This window comes from Sinohyriopsis cumingii, chromosome 18 (assembly GCF_028554795.1).
Source record: "Sinohyriopsis cumingii isolate HCF-2022 chromosome 18, ASM2855479v2, whole genome shotgun sequence".
NCBI lineage: Eukaryota > Metazoa > Mollusca > Bivalvia > Unionida > Unionidae > Sinohyriopsis > Sinohyriopsis cumingii.
Window position 1 is genome coordinate 97,272,248 of NC_142978.1, and position 22,815 is coordinate 97,295,062.

At 34.3% G+C, this 22,815-nt stretch overlaps 1 protein-coding gene across 1 annotated transcript in view; it reads left to right on the top strand.

Moving 5' to 3' along the window:
* The window catches only part of LOC149777551 (trichoplein keratin filament-binding protein-like), a 53,243-nt gene that overhangs the window by 18,458 nt on the left and 11,970 nt on the right, over positions 1 to 22,815 (top strand). Inside the window, exons 7-13 of the mRNA XM_089942154.1 lie at positions 1,805 to 1,978; positions 4,562 to 4,674; positions 7,541 to 7,607; positions 11,372 to 11,482; positions 13,339 to 13,400; positions 15,322 to 15,403; positions 22,327 to 22,512. Coding sequence (XP_089798280.1) covers positions 1,805 to 1,978; positions 4,562 to 4,674; positions 7,541 to 7,607; positions 11,372 to 11,482; positions 13,339 to 13,400; positions 15,322 to 15,403; positions 22,327 to 22,512 — 795 coding nt within the window. The remainder of the gene's footprint in view (positions 1 to 1,804; positions 1,979 to 4,561; positions 4,675 to 7,540; positions 7,608 to 11,371; positions 11,483 to 13,338; positions 13,401 to 15,321; positions 15,404 to 22,326; positions 22,513 to 22,815) is intronic.

Below are 22,815 nucleotides of genomic sequence, written 5' to 3' on the forward strand. Positions count from 1 at the left end.
CAAATCTTTGCCTTTTCATTTAAATGTGAACTGTTTTATTTTAAGATAATTTTCAAACAGTTTATCCAAAATATTTTATATAATCAAGGTTTCAGGTGGTCTTTGAGACTGGTGAACCAGTAGGACCATCATACAGTGGACTACTTGTCCATATACATACCATAGTGAGGTATCACACTCATGATAGCAGAGCACTGTCCAGGTTTTGTTTGTTTTGGAGTTGAGAACAGTACTTGCATTTGTATAAATGATGATATAAAAGCCTTGACACAGTAATCAACATTGTGTTAACATTTCCTGAAGTTGTCAAAAGGATTCAATTAAAGTAGAAATCATTGGCTCTGACATCAGACTTCACTGGATCAACCCTCTAAACGGGCATGTTTGGACACAAATCAAAAGTTGAAAATGCTGATACTGCAGATTTGTTTGCTGTCCTCATTTCTTTGTAATTGGTGACTCATGTATGTAGCAAATTCATATATGCACAGGACATTCCAAGATTTTAAAGTTAATGAAGCTGGGTAACATGCTTCTTTAACAGAGGTGGTGCCAGGGGCAGCAGTAGCAATTTGCTCTGGCAGAATTAGGTGAGTAAATTACCTGGCTAATGGTGCTTAGAAATGCTCTGTATGAGTTGTACTAGTCCTTGATGTATCCGATTGTTGACAAGATTGTTTTGATTACATTGATTAATTGGAAAAAGAGGGTTTCCAGTTTGGATAGCACCGGATATTCATAGGAAATTTTGTAATGGCCTTAAGTTTGTGCTATTGCACAAGTCTCTTAATCTTCAATCACACAACCTTCTTCAGTATAATCATTTTATAAAAGTAGGATCAAACTTGAACGAAAGACTATATCATTATATTTTGTCTCTGAAATTTTTATAAGACTTTTTTCATCCTCCTCCACCGTAAACAGGACTGCATTTAGGAGTCCTGTTTGCTCATTAGTTAGCTTGCTTGGTTTGTGAAATAGAAGGGTTTAGATTCAGATCCTGCCAAGACCATGTTGGCCACTGTGGAGTATCTGTTAACACTTAACTCCATTTGTCTTAGTACGTTATAACCTTACATATGTTGATGTGCGATTGCACACCAAAACCAGAACTGTGCTTTTAGAATTAAGGTTCTTATAAAACCTGGAGACACAGAAAAGAGACTTCTTTTTGACAAAAGTTGCCTCAGGTTGGTGAAATTCTGCTTATAGGTCATTTTTTTATGTACTGATGGCTACAGGTTTAGTTAGGTTTGTACAGTTTTGTGTAGGTTTGTACAGTTTTGTGTAGGTTTGTACAGTTTTGTGTAGGTTTGGTTAGGTTTGTACAGTTTTCTATAGGTTTGTACAGTTTTGTGTAGGTTTGTACAGGTTTTGGTTTTTTATATAGGTTTGTACAGTTTTCTGTAGGTTTGTACAATTTTCTATATGTTTGTTCAGTTTTCTATTGGTTTGTAGTTTTATGTAGGTTTGTACTGGTTTGTGTAGGTTTGTACAGTTTTGTGTAGGGATGCCTCATGGCAAGTGCCAAAATCTTTCATCATGAGTAGGACATTGTGATCTACATTTCATGCTTATCTCAATTTATCATATACTTTTGGCTTCAAGGTCACACAACTTGTTTGCAAATTCCTCTGGTGAGTAAATCCCCCACCCACTAACAATAGGTCAGTGAGACATGTAGTACATATACTAAGTGACTTTGGTTAAGTTTTGAAAAAGTTGATTTAGCAGGATATTTAGTATTATATGAACACATTTGTCTCATACTCCATGCTTAGAGAGAGTCTCTTGGTCTTTCCAGCGTGCTGAAATGGAGCGCATAGAAAAAGAAAAATATGAAGAGGAAATGGAAAAAGAGAGATTAGTTTTATTGGAATTGGAAAAACAGAAAGAACAGAAGAAATTGGAGGAAGAAAAGAAATTAAAACAGGTGTTGAGAGGACAGATGATAGAACTGAAGAAGAAAGAAATAGAGGTACAATTGTTTTAAACATTTTAGTTGACAGTTCAAAGTCTCACCTTTAAATTGTTATATATCTTGTTATTTTGATTCCAAATATAATGCAACCTCTCTTGGAGGGTAGAGATTGATTACATTAGCCGTTGGAGGGTAGAGATAGATTTAATTAACCCCTGGAGGGTAGAGATAGATTTAATTAGCCCTTGGAGCTTAGAAATAGATTTTTAATTAGCCTTTGGAGTGTAGAGATTTGGTCGTTTAAAGGAGGTGGCTAATAACAAAGGGGGGACAACTCTAAAATGTACATACTATGAAGCAACCGTAGCACAGTGGGAGTACAAAATTTCTGCCTTTAATAGCGTAATAATTCATGGCCAAAGAGTCTGGAAAGATTGAATACCTTGAGTCTAGCAACTATGGATTTAAGCCCACGCACAGGTGAAATTTGTATCCTAGTCTTGTAGAATTCCAAGCTCCACAGTGACAGCAGAAAAAATGAGCCTTTGATTTTACACAGGTATATGGCCATAGGTACTAAAAAAATGATGAAAATAGTTGAGTGGAAAACTTTTATCAGGTTGCATTTTATAGATGGCTACTGGAGGAAGATGACCATTATGAACAGAAGCAGGTATTTTCATAGCAACCATTGATGACTGTCTTTAAAGGGGTACCACTAGTATTAGTGTTCCTAAAAGCTTACCTTAATTTAGCTTAATCAGTTGCATGTAGGATTACAATCCATTGATGTAAAAACTTGGTCTGAAGAATCTCTGTTTTTAATACATTTTGTTTGTGATGGCAGCTATGTGTATGACATGTTTAATGAAAAGACAGTGCTGGCCCACTTTACAATGTTTAATAGAAAGACATAGTGTTGTCCCACTTTACAATGTCTAGTAGAAAGATATAGTGCTGTCCCACTTTACACTGTTTAATGGAAAGACATAGTGCTGTCCCACTTTACAATGTTTAATAGAAAGATATAGTGCTGTCCCACATTGCAGTGTTTAATAGAAAGATATAGTGCAGTCCTGCTTTACAACATTTAATGGAAATAATAGTGCTGTCCCACTTTACAATGTTTAATGGAAGGACATAGTGCTGTCCCACTTTACAGTGTTTAATGGAAAGACATAGTGCTGTCCCACTTTGTTTAATGGAAAGACATACTGCTGTCCTGCTAAATGCAGTTGCAAGGAATGTGTTCAGTATCTTCTATTAGGACTATAGGGCAGCCCTTTCTAACACTAAATTTCTCTTGGTGCTTACCATTGGGTCAGACCCTCAACTGTCTGATCTCATTAGGAATTTTTAACTTTAAAGACTGATATCTTGCTCATGTCTAGATGGAAGCTATTCCTTGTGCATTGTCACAATTGACTTATATGATGTACATGAAGCTTCCTTCAGTAACCTTTCCAATAGTGCTAATGAGAAGAGACAACTTTCATGACTTACCAGTGGAAAAAGTTGTCTATGGTTAAACAGTAACTATAATCCATCTTTGCCAGCCTGAATTTCTGGCTAAGAAGCAGCTACTTGGATTATCTCCACTTTCTATCCTCAGCCCCATTTTGTTGTGATCAAGATTCAACTTTTGGTAAATGCAGTAGTAGCAAGTAATGTTTTACTGCAATTGAAATGTAGTTTGGAGGGTGGGGTAAAACTAATTTTAATTAGGTAATGCTTACATGTAACCATTTCAAAGATTCCCTTCTCGCACCCTGCTCTAATGTCATGTAATCTCAGTCCAAGTCAAAAGAGGAAGACCATCCTTAACTAAGCTATGTTTAGGGAGTCAGACTGGGATCATTTTTCATTCTGGTCCTTAAATACTAATTGGTAGAAGGAACAATTAGCTTGGTCTGGGGACTAGAAGTCCCAGAAAAGGAAAGCAGTGCAATAGGTGAAAGTAAGTATTGCTTAATTAAAATTAGCCCTCCTTGATATTTATTAAAAAAGAAGGTATGCAAAAGTGTATCTGTAACAGTGTGCATGATTTTGTATGATCTGTCATAGTCATATTTGTTGCTGTTAATGTACATATGTTCTAAAACTTTGCTATCAATATACATGTCTTCTTGCTTCACTATAAGTATATATGTCTTCATACTTCACTATCAGTATATATGTCTTCATACTTTACTATAAGTATGTCTTCGTACTTCACTATCAGTATATATGTCTTCATACTTCACTATCAGTATATATGTCTTCATACTTCACTATCAGTATATGTCTTCATACTTTACTATCAGTATATGTCTTCATACTTTACTATAAGTATGTCTTCATACTTTACTATAAGTATATGTCTTCATACTTTACTATCAGTATATGTCTTCATACTTTACTATCAGTATATGTCTTCATACTTTACTATAAGTATGTCTTCATACTTTACTATAAGCATGTCTTCATACTTCATTATCAATATACATTTGTCATAATTTCCTGCCAATACACATCAGTTGTAATTTACTTGCAATATACATGTGTCATAATTTACTGTTAGTATACATCTGTCCTCATACTTACATCATATCTATTGATATCAACTTCATGATGTTAAATATATTACATTACTGTATGTAGGCAGAAATGTTGAAGCAGCAACAGGAAGCTCTGGAGAGACAGCAGCTGGAAATAGAAGAATTAGAGGAAGAGAGAAAGAAAATGGAGGCTGAACGACAGAAACAAGAATTTGGGTAAATTCTCCTGCTCTCTAGTCCAAAAGGTTGAACATTTTCTAAGCCCTGTGATGTCTTATAGGGCCAGAGCCTATTTGGTTTTTCCTTAGCATGGATGCCCAAGCGTCCACCAGAATTAAGTGCCCATCCAGCTTAACCTTGTTGACAATTAATGCAAGTTTCAGTTACAGCTTAGTTTGACTGAAATCATTGCTTTTGGAGAAAAGTTCCTCCATGATGGTATTTGGTAATGTGGTGGCAGTTTTCAAGCTTGACATTAGGTCAGTTGATTTTACTGGTCACAGACCAGAAGAGCTTATGGGATGGATGTAATCCATCATCCATTGTCAGTCTGTCATTTAGCACAGGATTGTAATAACTGCTTCTCCTAAATTATTTGGAGGATTACCACAGAACTTAACAGACACATTCATTCCATGGTCTAGTTGGTTCTAAATGAAAATGGTGCTGGTCAGCTGTCCAGCAAGGCCATATTGAAAATCTTGTGATTGCTACTCCTGTCAACTTGACATTGATATATTTACATAAATTCAATACTATATGGTCATCTAGTTTCAGCAGATGTTAACTTTGCACATGTTAATATTTGCATACATGTAATTGACTAATTCATTAATTGATGTCAGGGTTATTGTTAGTTCTACTGGCCATAGACCAAACGAGCTTATGAAATGATTTGTTGTCTGTCACCCATCCATCCATTAGCACAAGTTTCTTATCACTACTTTTCGAAACTACTCTTAAGATTGCCATAAAACTTTACACAACATTTTCATGCCATGGTCCACTTAGTCCTAGATGAAAATGGTGCCGCTTGGATATTAACAGTGGTCATCTTGAAAATCTTGTTATTGCTATTACCACATCAACATATAGTTTTCACTGAAAGACTTATTGTGATGTCTGGTTGTTCTAAATGAAAATGGTGCTGATCTGATGTCCAGTATGTCTGTAATAATGGTCATCTTGAAAATCGTGTTATTGTTACTTCTCTTGAATTGACAATTATGTTGAGATTTGGGTTTTCACCAGAAGAATTCTTATGATGTCTAGTTGGTCCTAAATAAACATAGTGCTAGTCCAATTTTCGGTATGGTCACCACAGCAACTATCTTGAAATTCTTGTTATTGCTACTCCTCCTTCATGAATGGTAATATCAACATGGGATTGTCATAAAATATTTCTTATAATTCAAGTTGGTCTCAACTAAAAATGGTGCTGACCTGATGTCCAGTATGGCCACCACAGTAGCCATACTGAAAATTGTGTCATAAATGAAATGCAATGATACCATGAGGTTTGGCCAGTAGACTAGTTGGTCCAGAATGTCATTCTAATGTCCAAACATGGCCACAACAGTTGCCATCTTGAAAATATTAGTATCACTCTTCCTTCCAATATTTTGTCCTAATTATGCCATATGGAGATTCAGTATGTCCACCACAGTGGCCATCTTGAAAATTTTGTTATCACTATTTCTACTGAATGAATTGTCATATCAGCATGGAGTTTACACTGAGAGACTTCTTATGATGTCTAGATGATGGTAAATGACAATGGTGCCGATCTGACTTCTAATATGACTACCACAATGGCCATCCGGAAAATAATGTTATCACTACTTCTTCTAGATGGCTGGTCATATCAACCTTGTGGTTTCCACAAAAGATTTTTGTATGATGTCTAGTTGATACTGAATAGAAATGGTGTCAATCAATAATGAAATATAGCCACCATGCCATCCATATTTTAAAATTTTAAAGTTGCCTTTCCAAAACAAAAAGTCATGTCAGCATGAGGTTTCCACCAGAACACTTCTTACGATGTTGTGTTGGTCCTAAATGAAAATGGTGCTAAGCTGACATCCAATATACTGACCACAGCGACTAATTTGAAAATCTTATTATCCTTGAAGAGTATCAAAGATGGTTTTGACACTGCACAATTACATCACCAGTATTTTTAATAGATTAGAATCTTTTGTTTGAATTGATTAGTTTGCCATTTTTATTAATTGATGTTTTATTTGGTCTGTACTTAGAGATAAATTTTCACTTTATGCAAAAGAATTTCATTTGCTAGATTTCATGTATGCTTTCAAGGCATTACATTGTTTTCCTAGCTAATTTTGTTTATTCTTTTTTATTCTTTGTGTGCTTTCTTTGTATTAGACTAGTTCCTCTGTCTTTTTCTTTCATTCCTTTTTTATTTGTGTACTTTCTAGACATTAGACTTGTTCCTTTGTCTTTTTCTTTCATTCCTTTTTATGCTTTCTAAGTATTAGACTGATACTTTCACTATTTTCTTTAATTAATTTTTATACTTATGCTTTATAGTCATTAGACTGGTTCCTTTGCTTTTTTATTCTTCAAATTCTATTTATTGTCATCTGTTTAATTTAAGAGTGAGAGAAAACAAAGTTCTCTGAGGAATTTTTTGTTACCTGTGCAGACAAGACTTTCAAACATATTAATATGAAATCTTAATATTGTTGATATCAACTATGATATTGTGTCTGGAAAGGTTATTCTTATGTCTCATACTCTTCTAATGCAGACAAGACAAAAATTATTATAAATACACCACAAATTCATTTCCTTTTGTGGGCATTCAATTTTGGTGGTTTTGCAAAAGATAACCTTTTTGTTAGTACTAAAATCTGGATTGGAGAAGGAATCTTATTGTTCTTTCATTTGGTCTTTAAATTTGTAACTTATCCTAAGTATAAAAAATTGATACTATGCAAAAACAGTGTATTCACAGTATTTTTTATTTTTACTAATAGTTTAGTGTTCAAATCATTGATTTCTGGACAGATCTTGTGTCCTTTGTAGATAATGCAGTTTGAGTGGTCTTTTTCAGCCGATTTTTGTTGAGGCAGCACAAGACTCAAATGATGAGGAAGTCTAGAAAAATACAAGAAGAATTGGTACGTTTAAAAAACATACATTTTTTGTGCCTTAACAAATGTGGAAGCAACGTAAAACATAACTCTTGTTCATTAATCATTCTAAGTTTTACAGTTAAGTTACTGTTGAGGGATGCTTGTGTGGAATTTAGTGCCATTTTTCAGCATGTGATAATCTATACAATGCAGCCAGTACATTTACACCAGTTTTCAGCACATGATGGCAGCAACTATATTTCGGTGAAGGAAGAACCAGAGAAGATCCCAGTAAGAATCATAGGCTTGCAGGAAACTACTAGCAAGTTTTCTCACATATCCACATTGGCCAAGCTTGAGACTCATATCCATTCAGCAGAGGTTAGATGGGGGTGATTTGTAATGGCAAATACCTTCGACAATTCAGCCATGCAGGGCCCCAAACATATAGTTTATAGTACAGATGTGATCAACCAGTGTTAATCAAGAATTGAATATTAATAGTATTATCATTGTTATCAGCACGTTTATTATGAAGAATTCAGATGTAGAATATTACATTTTAAATCTTATTTTGGAGCTCCTTTCAGCAAATACAGTTATTGTCAATAAAATTTTGTTTTATGTCATGCAAGTTTATTGCTAGAAGATATAAATCTATTATTAGTAACCCACTATACAAAGTCAGCAGAGTCCTATAACAGTTGTATCTATCAACAATTTACTATGAAAAATTTGGTATGCAGGTCTGACAAGATATCAGAAGAGTTTGATTTACAGCCATATAAGTCATCAATAAGAGGAGTTATGGGTCCTGATTTCCCATCTTCCAAATAGTTGTTTTTACAGCTGCACTTTACCAGGGATTTTTGGATTGCAACATAATTTGGTTAGTGACCGTATATTGGTGAAACCTGGAATGAGTTTGATTTCCAGCATTTCATCATCAGCAGGAATTGTACTTCCTGGTTGTATCCTGATTGCCCATCTTTCTGACTTTGCTTTCCACAGCATAACTTGACCATGTTTTCTTGGATTTCACAAGATTTGACTTTGGTTTCCACAGCATAACTTGACCATGTTTTCTTGGATTTCACAAGATTTGACTTGTGATTTACAGCCCTTGAATGAATTCAACTTCAAGCTTACTACAAGACCATTTACTAAAGTTATGTCACAAGATTGTCTCTCGTCCAGAATTTGGTTTCCAAAGCATTACTTTTACCAAGGATTGTAGGGTTTTAAGCATTTCGTTGGGGTCATCTACATTACCATTAGAAGGTATGCCATGTACTACATTGTGGTGGTCGTGGGATTCTATCTTGAAGGTTAAGGTTATGGCTCAGTACATATATATACATATTAGAGCTGGGTACCATGATACATGCCATGGTATACTTCAGTTATATTAGGGACCAACAATTGAATGTTTCGGGTCTGACACTTTAAAAAATGTTTTATATCAATAGTGAGACAAAATATCTTGCTCTTATTTATAGCAAATGAAGACTGTATATTATCTTGATATACGATAATAAAATAGCTCAAAAGAAAATCACATCCCCAGCCCAATCCCCAAAAACTTAAAGGTCAATACCTTATAGTCAATGAATTTTTTATTTGTGTGTCAGGTTTTTTCATATACGTTGTAATTTAAACGCTGCAACTAAAATGGGCTGAGTTAGCTTACACTATAACTGATACCCTGTTAAAGACATTGACTTGACATTAGAGAGCTTGTTGATGAAAATAGAAATCTTGCAATTTACTAGCTACACATTTGATATACTATTCTGTTATGTATATTTAACATGATAAAAGACATTGTGCAGACATCTGAGTGCTTCTTGATAAAAGTGATGAGTACTGACAATGGCGACCACAATTACTAGCTTCACTATTGTTATTTATAATAGACAGAAAAACTTTGAGTGGGATGCCAACTCAGGGCAAGATTTTTATCAGAGAGGGCCAGTTAAGATAAAACACACACAGAAAACAAGAAATATTAAATGGACTTGAGAAATTGCATATAATTAAAACAGAAAACATGTGTTCTCATGAAAATCTTGGGATGATTAGTAGTCTTACAAAACAAAATGTACACTTGACAAATTAACATAAACTACTAAATAAATGAAAAATTAGCAACTTTTTAAATCTGAAATTTTCTCATAGTTTGATTAGGCACAAATATCTTCTACAGTATCCCATTTGGCTACCATGTTGGCATATGTTACACGTCATCAAACATGTGATTCAAGGATCATAAATATAATTGAATTAGAAATATTCAAAATTATTTGGTAATAAATACTATTTTTCCAAAAAATTATCATTTAAAAAAAATTGTTATGAAAAATACAAGAAAAAATGCTATTAATATCATTAAATTAAAATCAATATTACTTGGAAATTTCCATACATTCCTTACTAATAGAAATTACCTAAGTACTGTTATGCTTAAAAGGTACAATTGAACATTGCACTAAAAACCATTCCTATCATCAAGGTCAAAGGAAAATATTTTAAGGTTTCTTTTTTTCTGCTTTATGTTTTAAAAGCTGTTTGAGGTACTGGAATAAATCATTGTACACTTCTACTTTTTGGTTTGATTACCTTTAATGTATTCCAGTCAAGGTTTGTCTTAAGGTCACTGAGCATTTGTTTTACCACTTTTCTGCACTTTGATGCTCTTTGATTTAGGGCAGTGAATCTTGATTACTTTCAATGTCTGTTCATTTATTTTACAGCTCTGCCTTGAATGTCATATATATCATTATTGCGAATTTTTGCAACATCATCATGTTTAGCAGGTGACAAAATGAACTGAATTGGCTTGTAATCTTTTCTGTTGACAGTAGCCCTAACTAAAGTTGTACTTGCTCTCTCCAGGTAGATTTGAGACATACATTGATGACCAATTCACCACTTATTTTATGACATAAGTAAAATGAACAGAGTGTTTTGTTATGTTACAGTTGTTGACAGAAAATAATTATATCCAGAAATAAATGAATTGAATAGTTACATCTGTTAAAGGTATTTTTCACTTCATCAGGTAATTTTAATGACAGCATAATATTGTCCAAACTTATTGCGACATTTAAACTAACATGGCGTTATGACATGAAAATCTGTTGCTATGCAATCAAATTGAAGCAATTTAATGCATTTCTTTGTTATTAAACATTTTAATTTTTAAAGTGAAATTATTCATCACGACACAGTTTCTGAACAGAGTTAAGAAATATTTCAGCCTGCTTATTGGTTCCTTTGTTGTATTCAGTTTACTTCCATAAATGTTTTGCATTATTATTTGATGTAGGTTTGTTTTGAGTATGGTTAGCTTTGAATTTTCTTTCATTCTTCTAAAGCTGATATTATATAGAACATCTCTGCGAAGCCTTTTAAAAATCTAGATGTAAAGAAACAAGAAAATATTGCAGAAAGATCACAGCCAGAGCAAAATTAAAGTGAAGGTCACAGCAAAATCAGGTAGATTGGTTCCTATTACACTTAGGATCATTTTGACACAACTAGTTCTTGTGACCACATTTTATTTCTTTCTCACTCAGACAATCTATAAACTCAACTTCAATTTATTTCAAATGAAGAATTTCTGGATGTGAAAAGTTTGAGTAGTCATGTACTATAAGTGGAAAATCCTTCTGGGCAAAATCTTGTTTTCACATGAAATAAATGTACAGTAGCTTTTAACCAGAAATAAGTCTAACAGAGATCTTACAGTCGTGTCAGTGTTTCATTGATCAAGACTACCGGTACTTACATTCATCTCCTTATTTCAGGAGATGGACAAGAAGATTCTGGAGAACTTGATAGAGAAAGAGAAGGAACTAGAGTCAGTCCAGACAGCTAGACGGGAGAAGGCTAAAGCTGATGCTGCATGGATGAAAAAGGTCTGGAAAAAATATCAGATACAAAGGTTTTGCTAACAATTATGTATGAACATTATTTTTTATTCATAAGATTGAACAAAGTTTCCATCTGAAACTTGCATTTTGAATATTTGTAATCCCGACTCTGTAATTATATTTAGTTCAGAACATGTGTAACCTTTTATTTTAAAAAGTCTTTTATATAAACTTATTTCTTTTCTTTAAATTACATGTTGTATCATGTTATGTACATTATTTAGTAAAAAAATATTGATACCAATTAAATTGTATGAGTATGTGTACTTTTTCATTACATTTGTATTGGTGCTTAAATGAATGGATTGGGAAAGGAGTCACATTATCTCCATTGATTGGGGAATGAATCACTTTTTTCTATGGGCTGTGAATGGAGTCACCTTTTCCATGGACTGGGAAAGAGTATGCTTGTTTCTGTGGATTGGGAAAGGAATCACATTGTTTCCATTGAAATAGAAAAGTGGTCATTGTTTTCATATATTGAGGGAAAAATGACATTGTTCCCATTGATTGGGAAAAGGAATCACATTATTTCCACAGAAAGACTATAGTTTTTTTCCTCTGGGTCTTTAAAATTATGCCTTGTAGTAACAATGTAATCCATGCAAAATGATGAATTCACAGTACATATTGCATTCTAAAATTCATCAGTAGATCAGATCAGTAAATTCATTCCACTGTGTTATATACATTTTCTCTTTCTTTTCTTGAATTTTTTCTTTTTATTAAATGTCATTTTATCCTAATACTAATCATTGCTTTTCTTGTGAAATTTTACATTTATGAGTGTGTGGCCTGGAATTATTGTACTTTATGAATGTGTGACTTGGTATTATTGTACCTTTATGAATGTGTGACTTGGTATTATTGTACTTTATGAATGTGTGACTTGGTATTATTGTACTTTATGAGTGTGTGACTTGGTATTATTGTACTTTATGAATGTGTGACTTGGTATTATTGTACTTTATGAGTGTGTGACTTGGTATTATTGTACCTTTATGAATGTGTGACTTGGTATTATTGTACCTTTATGAATGTGTGACTTGGTATTATTGTACCTTTATGAATGTGTGACTTGGTATTATTGTACCTTTATGAATGTGTGACTTGGTATTATTGTACCTTTATGAATGTGTGACTTGGTATTATTGTACCTTTATGAATGTGTGACTTGGTATTATTGTACCTTTATGAATGTGTGACTTGGTATTATTGTACCTTTATGAATGTGTGACTTGGTATTATTGTACCTTTATGAATGTGTGACTTGGTATTATTGTACTTTATGAATGTGTGACTTGGTATTATTGTACCTTTATGAATGTGTGACTTGGTATTATTGTACCTTTATGAATGTGTGACTTGGTATTATTGTACTTTATGAATGTGTGACTTGGTATTATTGTACCTTTATGAATGTGTGACTTGGTATTATTGTACCTTTATGAATGTGTGACTTGGTATTATTGTACCTTTATGAATGTGTGACTTGGTATTATTGTACCTTTATGAATGTGTGACTTGGTATTATTGTACCTTTATGAATGTGTGACTTGGTATTATTGTACTTTATGAATGTGTGACTTGGTATTATTGTACTTTATGAGTGTGTGACTTGGTATTATTGACCTTTATGAATGTGTGACTTGGTATTATTGTACTTTATGAATGTGTGACTTGGTATTATTGTACCTTTATGAATGTGTGACTTGGTATTATTGTACTTTATGAGTGTGTGACTTGGTATTATTGTACCTTTATGAATGTGAGTCCTGGCATTATAATAAATTTAAACAACATAAATACATTACAGTTAGATGAATATTTTAATTTTTTAGGTCATTGAAGACCAGCTTCGACTGGAAAAAGCAAGGGAAGCCGAATTAGATATGCTGTACCAGTAAGTTTCACTTTTAGCCCTCCTAAAGGGAAGAAAGTAGTGGCAATGTCTTTCTATCCATCTGTCATTATTTCCATTGTAAAGGTGGTTTCTTTTTAACAACTACAGTGTGTTACAGTGTTATTTGCTTAAACATAGTTTTTTGGGGGGGGATTATCCGTTCATCTAATGACTTTCTCTGATTAGGGTCCCATATCTCCAGATCTGAAAGTCCTGTACTAGTCATATTTTTTCCATCTCTGTGTTTTTTCCATCTGTCTTTCAGTTGGTCTACATCATATACCTAGCATAGTTCACTAAACATTGTTAATTTTTTGTGCCATTCAGTATGTGGTATATCTATTATGCAACCATATGGCATTTTAATTTATGTCAGTGTTTGTCCATTTTTGGTAGGATCCATTGTTGCTTCAATTGGAACCAGAAGTGTGTAGGTTCACATCCTACAATCAGATCAGCCAGGCTCAAATGCTTTGGTTTGCCCATGGGCAAAGCACTTTATTCCAGTTGCCTTAGTGCTACGCATGGTTTGCCCATGGGCGAAGCACTTTATTCCAGTTGCCTTTGCACTGTGCATGGTTTGCCCATGGGCAAAGCACTTTATTCCAGTTGCCTTAGCACTATGCATGGTTTGCCTTTGAGCAAAGCACTTTACTCCAATTGCCTCAGCACTATACAATCTACTTTTGTTGCTATATCACAAAAATAGTAAATCAACTAAACCATTTTTATAGCATTTTGGAAATGTTTCTTTCAGTGTTTGATCGTAAGATGCAATTTCATATTATTATAAAGGATGAAATAAGTTTATTGAAGTAAAAGACTGCTCCGGTGGCCTAGTGGTTAGAGCGTCTGCCTCGGATGTGGGAGGTCGTGGGTTTGATCCCCGGCCGAGTCATACCAGAGACTTAAAAAAAATGGTACTAACAGCTGCCTCGCTTGGCGTTCAGCATTAAGAGGTTAGTGTTAGGACTGGTCGGCCTGGTGTCAGGATAATGTGACTGGGTGGGACGTCATGCTACATATCTGCAGCATGATGCCCCAGTACTAGACATCACTATAAACTGCCACATTGCAGACATCCTAGCGATATGACTGAAAAATTGTTAAAGCTATGTTAAAAATCAAAATCACATCACATCACATATTGAAGTATAAAAAAATTATAATTAGAGATATGTCCCATGTATGTTGGCATAACACAAGGCAAAATCACATATTTATTCATTATTAAAGGTGTCATTTGTGTAAACCACCCCACAACAAAATAAATGTTTTTGAAAAGGCTATATTTGTCATTCAAAACTTATTGGCCTTGTCAGATATTTGGTGGAAGTGCATTTTATATTTTCCAGTTCAACTTTAATGCACTACTATCATTGGTTTTTCATTAAACCTGACTTTCTTTTTATTGTTATACACTTCTGTTGTTATGTATCTTGCCAAAACTAAGATTCAAATCGTAGCATTCACCTAAATTGCTTATTGTTGACTATTTAACATAAATTTGCCCATGATGGTTAGATAAAACAACCTTGCCACTAAATGCTCAGGGGGAAATTAATTGTAAAAACATGAAAGATCCTAAACATTTCTGCCTTGTTTTTTTTCCATCCTAATTTATTTCCACAACCCAGAAGTGAAAATCAGTGGAAAAGCTTTCTTATGGATATTAATAACTTGTATAGAAAGACAATGTTTTCTAAAGACAAACAAGTTGTAGGACAACTGTTTTCCAAAGATCACATTTTTTATGATGATGTTGACACTACACTGCCAGTTCCTTAATTCCGTTTTTTAAAGATTCCAATACAATATCCGAGCATTCAATATTGGCAAAGATACCATTTCTGTATAAGATTCACAATACTTGTTTGAAAAGCATATAAGTCTTGGTCATACCAAATAACTATCTCCACAGAGATGAGGCTGCTCGTGTATGGCAGAAGCGAGAAGCTGAGTGGGAGAGAGAACGGATGGCCAGGGAGAGGCTAATGAAAGAGGTAAGTTTTTAACAATTGCAGATATACATCAGAGAGAAAAGAAGTAGAGTAATATGTTGTATGATTATATATGTAATTAATATATGTTGTTTATTTAAAATGTAATTTTGAGCACAGTAACCTGAGTGATACAGTATGTTATTGTATCCTTTTAAAATCATTCAGAACACAAACATCTTCATCAGATATTCAGTCTGTCATCAAGCAGTATTGAGATTATTTGAATAAACAAATTATATGAATTAGTCTTTGGAAGAACAATTATGGTGTATTTATTCAGTGGTGAGGATTATTTTGATGAAACTTTATAAATGTTATAAAATATTGTTATAGTTGCCATATATACTTGCTTGTATGTCAAGGCCAACTGCAAACAACATAGACCCTGATCTGCCATCACATCATATGCCCACAGATTAGGGGTTTTTTTTCCTACTGGTTATCCTGAACAAACTGCATAGACTCAAATTTTCAAGCATGTCATGCTATGGTAGATCTGTGTCTATGCTGTTTGCAGTTGGACTCTACTAAAAAGCAAGTATATCAGGGTTCGTACGGTCTTTGAAGGTCTTTGAGAGTTTGGGAAAAATGAGGTAGCATTTTCAAGGCCTTGAAAGTTTGGGAAAATCGAGCATATTACCCTGAGGTCTTTAAAAGTCTTTGAAAATTGAAATAAACCCAAAAATTTGTAATTTCTTTCCAGAATCACAAATAAAATTATCCGAGGTTGTTAGATTCGGATGTAATCTAGTTATCCTGGTTTCGTTCTTTTGATGACCCGTTCAGTCTCATTGCCGCCGCAATAACAGAAGAGGCTTTGTTTGGCCATCCAAAGTTGGCCTCGGTGGCGACTTCAATAACACATGCACTCTTCATCAAAGCAAGACGGCTACACCCTTCATCAAAGGAAGATACAAATAAAATTGCCTAAGGTCGTTAGCTTCGGATGTAGCTGGTTTTCCTGGCTTCTTTCTTTTGACGAATCGTTCAATTTGATTGGACGAGTCCATCAGCTTTGGCCAATCAAAATGTTCATTACACTAATTCACTCTACGTAGAAAGTGCGCGAAAGTATTACGCTGGAGGATTCAAAATTTGTTCAGTCGATTTACATCTTCAGCGTTTAAAAATGCCAGGTCTTTGCTCTTTCAACGATATCTGGCTTGAACAAGAGAAATACTAGGAATGGCTGCAAAAGGATAAATTATGTAAACGAAAGGCGCTTTGTACATTGTGTAAAAAGACGATCAAAGGAGCCCTTACAAGTCATGCCAAAGGTAAGTTGCAAATTAGTTAACTACATACTGTTCATTTAGTGGAACAAAGATGCAGAAGTATAAGCTATTGGTAGTTTTGGGCAAAATAATGGTAACTCATTACTTTTCGGGTATAAAATAAGATATTGTTTAGTTTGATGGTTTGGGAGATATGGCAAAAGAGGGCCCATTTAAATTTACTTATACCGTCGGTTTATTTAACATGTTTGAGGGACAAAAATCATTTTCGAAAATTTTGTTCTACATAATAATGTTCCTTGGTTTAATATAGAAACATCAATTGTAATAAATTCAATTCACGGATAAACAGTTTCAAAGTGCACTTGCTTACACTATAGTAAAGTTAAGCAAGAGTTGTTGTTCTTGAATTGCGAGTAAAAAAAAATGAAAAAAAAAATGGCGTTAACGTGTGCTGTGAAGCTTTAACTGTAGGAAGTCAAGTCATTTGATTAGGCAAATAAAAAAAAAAAGAATGAAAAAATGTGTTTCCAGTTGACGGAATGTCCCCGTTTCTCATTGCCGACCCTCGACCTTTTTCCCCAGTGATATAAACAATTTTTTTTTTAAAAAATCACATTGCCGAAATTGATTTGTGTATCTATAGTCTGACTATACATCCCCGTTTGTTTGTACCCCTATATTTTATTTCACTTTTTCAGAAGCCATTTTTAAATGGTAATTTGTGTCTAAATAGCGTTTCTTACTAACATGTAAAAACGAATTAAAAATTACTTTCATACATCATGAAGTTGTTTTCATTTAGATTCATTAAACAGGAAGAGAAGTAGAGTCCCGATGTGATTTAATATTGACTCAGTACGGAAAATTAGTGGATGAAGTTATCCAATCGGACAATCATCCCTTGAAATGCTTCAATAGAACAGATGACAGCCTTGATGAAGTGTTTTATTCTGTCCTTTCTAAAAGAAAAGAATATGTTGAACTTTGGAATGTTCTCCAGAAAATGTTGTTGTCACATGGGCAGGCAACAGTGGAGAGAGGATTTTCTGTCAACAAACAGGTATATGTTGAGAACCTCAGCAGTGAAAGCCTCAGAGCACAAAGGCTTATCATTGACACAATGAGAAAAGCAGGTGGACCTTTGGAAATCGTCATTAGCAATGAAATGATGACATATGCCTCCTCTGCAAGACGTAAGTACCATGCCTATCTGGATAAGAAGAAAGCAGAGGAGAAGGAGGAGAAGAAAAACCAAAAATGAAAGAAATGGGAGTTAGCCTTGGATGAAGTGGAAGAACTTAAAGACAAAAAGCTGCATCTTGAAGCTGACATTGCCAGCCTACATGCTTCCTCTGTACAGAAAGCAGAAGAGGCAGAGTTAAAAGGACTCATTGTGCTTGTCACAGAGTCAAATGCTCTTAGGAGAAGAGCAGAGGAAAAGATGACAGTGGTGGCATCTCTTTCCAAAATGATTGAAGAGAAAAAAAAAGCAAATATAATAATGCATTTAAAGCAGTGCTGATGTCTGTTAAGAGAACAATTTATTTTGTATTAAATCTGACACGTATGTTACATATTTCTGAAAAAATCACAAATGTTAACCTATCTTCCGGATCATTATAATGCTATTTTTGGAAATTAATTATAGTTTGATTTTAATCAGTAAACAATACTGTATTATCTGGCATTCGTTGTTTTCTCATATAACCTGTATACACAATGTTAGCAAAAATAGGTCTTGGAAATCTCTGTTTGTGGTCTTTGAAAGTTTGGGAAAAGTCTTTGAATTTATCATTCATGGTTCAGTATGAACCCTGTATATGTATGGTATGTTAGTTTACTTCATAAGAGGCCTCTCTCAGGAGATGTCACAGCAGGTCAAAGACCATGTTGCAGATGCCAAAGCAGTGCCCTTCTGTACAGATCAAGCCTTGTTTATTGGTGGTCTCACAAGAGTGGATCCAACAAGCCAGAAAATACTGTTTTTATGTCAGGTGAAACTTGATCTCATGGCCACAATGCTCGTCTGCTTATTTGGACATGTATTCATATTGATAGCACTGTATCTGTAAAACATTTAGAATGTAGAGATTTGATAGGAAAATGCTTACACGTGTGCAGCATGGTTTGTAGGATTTTACTTGAAGTAGAGTAGGGGCTAACAGATGATTTGGAAAAATATGAGCAGGGTTGGCAAACTACTGATATTTATTGTAGTCCAATGGGTCACCAAAAGAGAAACTAAAGTCATCACAACAAAATTCAGTAACCTATATTTTTCAGTGGATAAACATTTGGTTGAAGAGCAATGGTAGTCAAAGAATGGAGAAAACTGTGAACTTTTGGTGTATTTTCTTTCAAGAAATAAGTATCCTGATTACATTTGGCCAAATGTGATTAACCATATTTCTTTCATTAAAGAAAAGTAATTGCATGTTAACAAAGTTTAGTATGCCTCGTTCCTTGGAATACCATCATTCCCTCTTAAGCCAACTGAAATGTTGCACAACAGACTTTGAAAAAGTCAATCCCTTGATTGTGCTTGAATATTCATTCATAAGAGAAGTTTATGACTCACGCAATATGATGTTCATTTATGCAACAATTTTGATATAAGATGCCAATTTTGTGAGATACTCTTCAAATGTGGCTGATAGTTTAGGGGTTGACTGACCTGGCAACACGCATCATGGCACTGCTTATTCAGGAAGTAAATAATATCATGGTCAGTGTCACACATCATGGCACTGCTTATTCAGGAAGTAAATAATATCATTGTCAGTGTCACACGTCATGGCACTGCTTATTCAGGAAGTAAATAATATCATGGTCAGTGTCACACATCATGGCACTGCTTATTCAGGAAGTAAATAATATCATACATCATGGCACTGCTTATTCAGGAAGTAAATAATATCATGGTCAGTGTCATACATCATGGCACTGCTTATTCAGGAAGTAAATAATATCATAGTCAGTGTCACACGTCATGGCACTGCTTATTCAGGAAGTAAATAATATCATAGTCAGTGTCACACATCATGGCACTGCTTATTCAGGAAGTAAATAATATCATACATCATGGCACTGCTTATTCAGGAAGTAAATAATATCATTGTCAGTGTCACACGTCATGGCACTGCTTGTTCAGGAAGTAAATAATATCATGGTCAGTGTCATACATCATGGCACTGCTTATTCAGGAAGTAAATAATATCATAGTCAGTGTCACACGTCATGGCACTGCTTATTCAGGAAGTAAATAATATCATAGTCAGTGTCACACATCATGGCACTGCTTATTCAGGAAGTAAATAATATCATTGTCAGTGTCACACGTCATGGCACTGCTTATTCAGGAAGTAAATAATATCATGGTCAGTGTCACACGTCATGGCACTGCTTATTCAGGAAGTAAATAATATCATAGTCAGTGTCACACATCATGGCACTGCTTATTCAGGAAGTAAATAATATCATACATCATGGCACTGCTTATTCAGGAAGTAAATAATATCATGGTCAGTGTCACACGTCATGGCACTGCTTATTCAGGAAGTAAATAATATCATAGTCAGTGTCACACATCATGGCACTGCTTATTCAGGAAGTAAATAATATCATACATCATGGCACTGCTTATTCAGGAAGTAAATAATATCATAGTCAGTGTCACACATCATGGCACTGCTTATTCAGGAAGTAAATAATATCATGGTCAGTGTCACACATCATGGCACTGCTTATTCAGGAAGTAAATAATATCATAGTCAGTGTCACACATCATGGCACTGCTTATTCAGGAAGTAAATAATACCATGACCAGTGTCACACATCATGGCACTGCTTATTCAGGTAGTAAATAATATCATGGTCAGTGTCATACATCATGGCACTGCTTATTCAGGAAGTAAATAATATCATAGTCAGTGTCACACATCATGGCACTGCTTATTCAGGACATAAATAATATCATGGTCAGTGTCATACATTGTAGAACTACAGCAGAGTTACAAGAAACATGTAGCTGATAGATCTGCAGGCTTTAAAACCATAAAGTTAAGCAGTCTGAAAACATAGTTTGGTAGTCCAGGGCATGCAGACTACCAGTTTGTCCCCCCTGTCAAAAGACAACACTGTGCACCATTAGAAACTTGCTACTTTCCAAAAATCCCACACTTCTTTGGCAATCATTATTTTTTGGGGGGAAAGACAGGAATGAACATTATTAGATTTGACTGAAATATACCTTGAAATACTCAGCAGTTTTAATGGTTTATTTGTCAGTGTATATTTTATATAAATACAGAAATGTCATGGAATTGCAAATATAGGTTGCAAGATTAACATATCTTCTCATATTTGATGCATATACAGATTTAACCTTCTCAGAGTATATCCATATATTTTATGGCCTCTTCAAAAATACCTACTTTAATAATAACAAACAACTTTTCAAAGAAATTTAATTACTTGCAAGTTAAAAGTATATTGTTACTTCACTTACTGTATTAGATGAAATACACAAATGTCTTAATAAGTATATACCCTTCTTTTGGGTTATAAATGACAAAAAATTTCCGTTGCTGATATCCATATTTCAGTCTTAATATTCCTTGTGGAGGTAAGTGTCTGCTTTAACCTGTCTGGAACATCTTTATTTTTTCATGAAACTTGCCATGTCCCAGTCCCAATATGCCTTGTGGAATGAAAGTACTGCTTTAACCTGTCTACAGCCATGTGGAAGGAAAGTGTCTGCTGAAAACTATCCAGAGCATCATCACTTACCATCATGAATGTTTAGCTTCTCAGTTACCATTAACTATTTTGCTGAAGAAATTATCAAAATTTAATTCTGTGTTTTACTTATGATGACCCTGTTTAGGAGTAGAAATAAACCACATTCACTAGATAAATAGGTATGTAGCTCTTCCAGCATGTAAATATACAGGATATAGTTTATGACAATTCAGTGGATAGAGCCCAACATACATAAAGGGAGCTAACTCTTCCAGCCTGTACATATACATTATAGAGCCATTGTTTATGACTGGGTTGGTTTGCACTTATTATGATGAGTTTTAAACTCAATTTCTTTTACCAAGATAATAATTTTAAGTATGCAGTTCATACAGGTTTGCCAAAGAATGAAAATCTTAAAAAATGTGTGCTATAAGCACCTATAGAGATGACAAATTTCTTCAATTTCAGCAGAGTTTATCTAAATTATTAACATTATAAAGCAAAGTTTTAAGAATTAAATATTTTGCAAGGTAAGAAAGCATGGTTCTGTTTATGATAAATGGTACAAGCACAATAATTTTTCAATCTCATTGCTTGATACAATACATAAAGAATTAGTACTCATCAATATATTTCAAGCTACATTGAAAAATAGCAGCCAATAAAAATACCAACAAGATAAAATGAGGATTTTGAGTCACAAGCAACAATATGTGGAAGAATATTTGATTATGCTTACTACATTCTCAAAGTCTTTGAAAAGATCCATGACTTGGAGAACATCATGCTACCATTCTCTACCAGGTCAGTTTACTCCAGTGCTCCCTGCACTCCCCCCACTAGATTTTCCCCATCAAACATGTCATATCTGGGCCTGTGTGATTTTTCCAATAGTTGATTTATTCTGTGCCATTTACTGTAAACATTATTTTCCTTGGTTAGGTCCTAGATGAAAGACAGAATCAGATCGAGGACCGAATGGAGGATGTTCGTCAGCAGCAGGAGGAATCATTACGACAGCGCGAGATCCTGCTGCGTGAAATGGAGATTGCCAATCAGATGACTCGACGAGAACAGGAGGAGGCTGAACAACAGAAAGAGGCACTCAAGCTTGATTTGCGGGAACAGGTTAGGCCAGATATATTTATCATTGCCAGTCAGACTGAATTAGATTTCAAAATGAGAACTATATATTTAGTGATAAACTGACTATCGCTTTATTGTGTCGTTTCTCTTTGCATGAGTTTGCCTAGTTGAGATAGAGTTTGGTTTTTGGTGTTTTATTAGGTGAAAGTGTTTAACATGTGATTTCAGTTTATGCATACAGTCTATTCATAAAAGCCTATTCCAAGAAAAGTAAAGCCTTCATATTATTATGGCCATGAATGATAGCTAAAACAAATTTACTAATGACATTGTTCAGATACACTA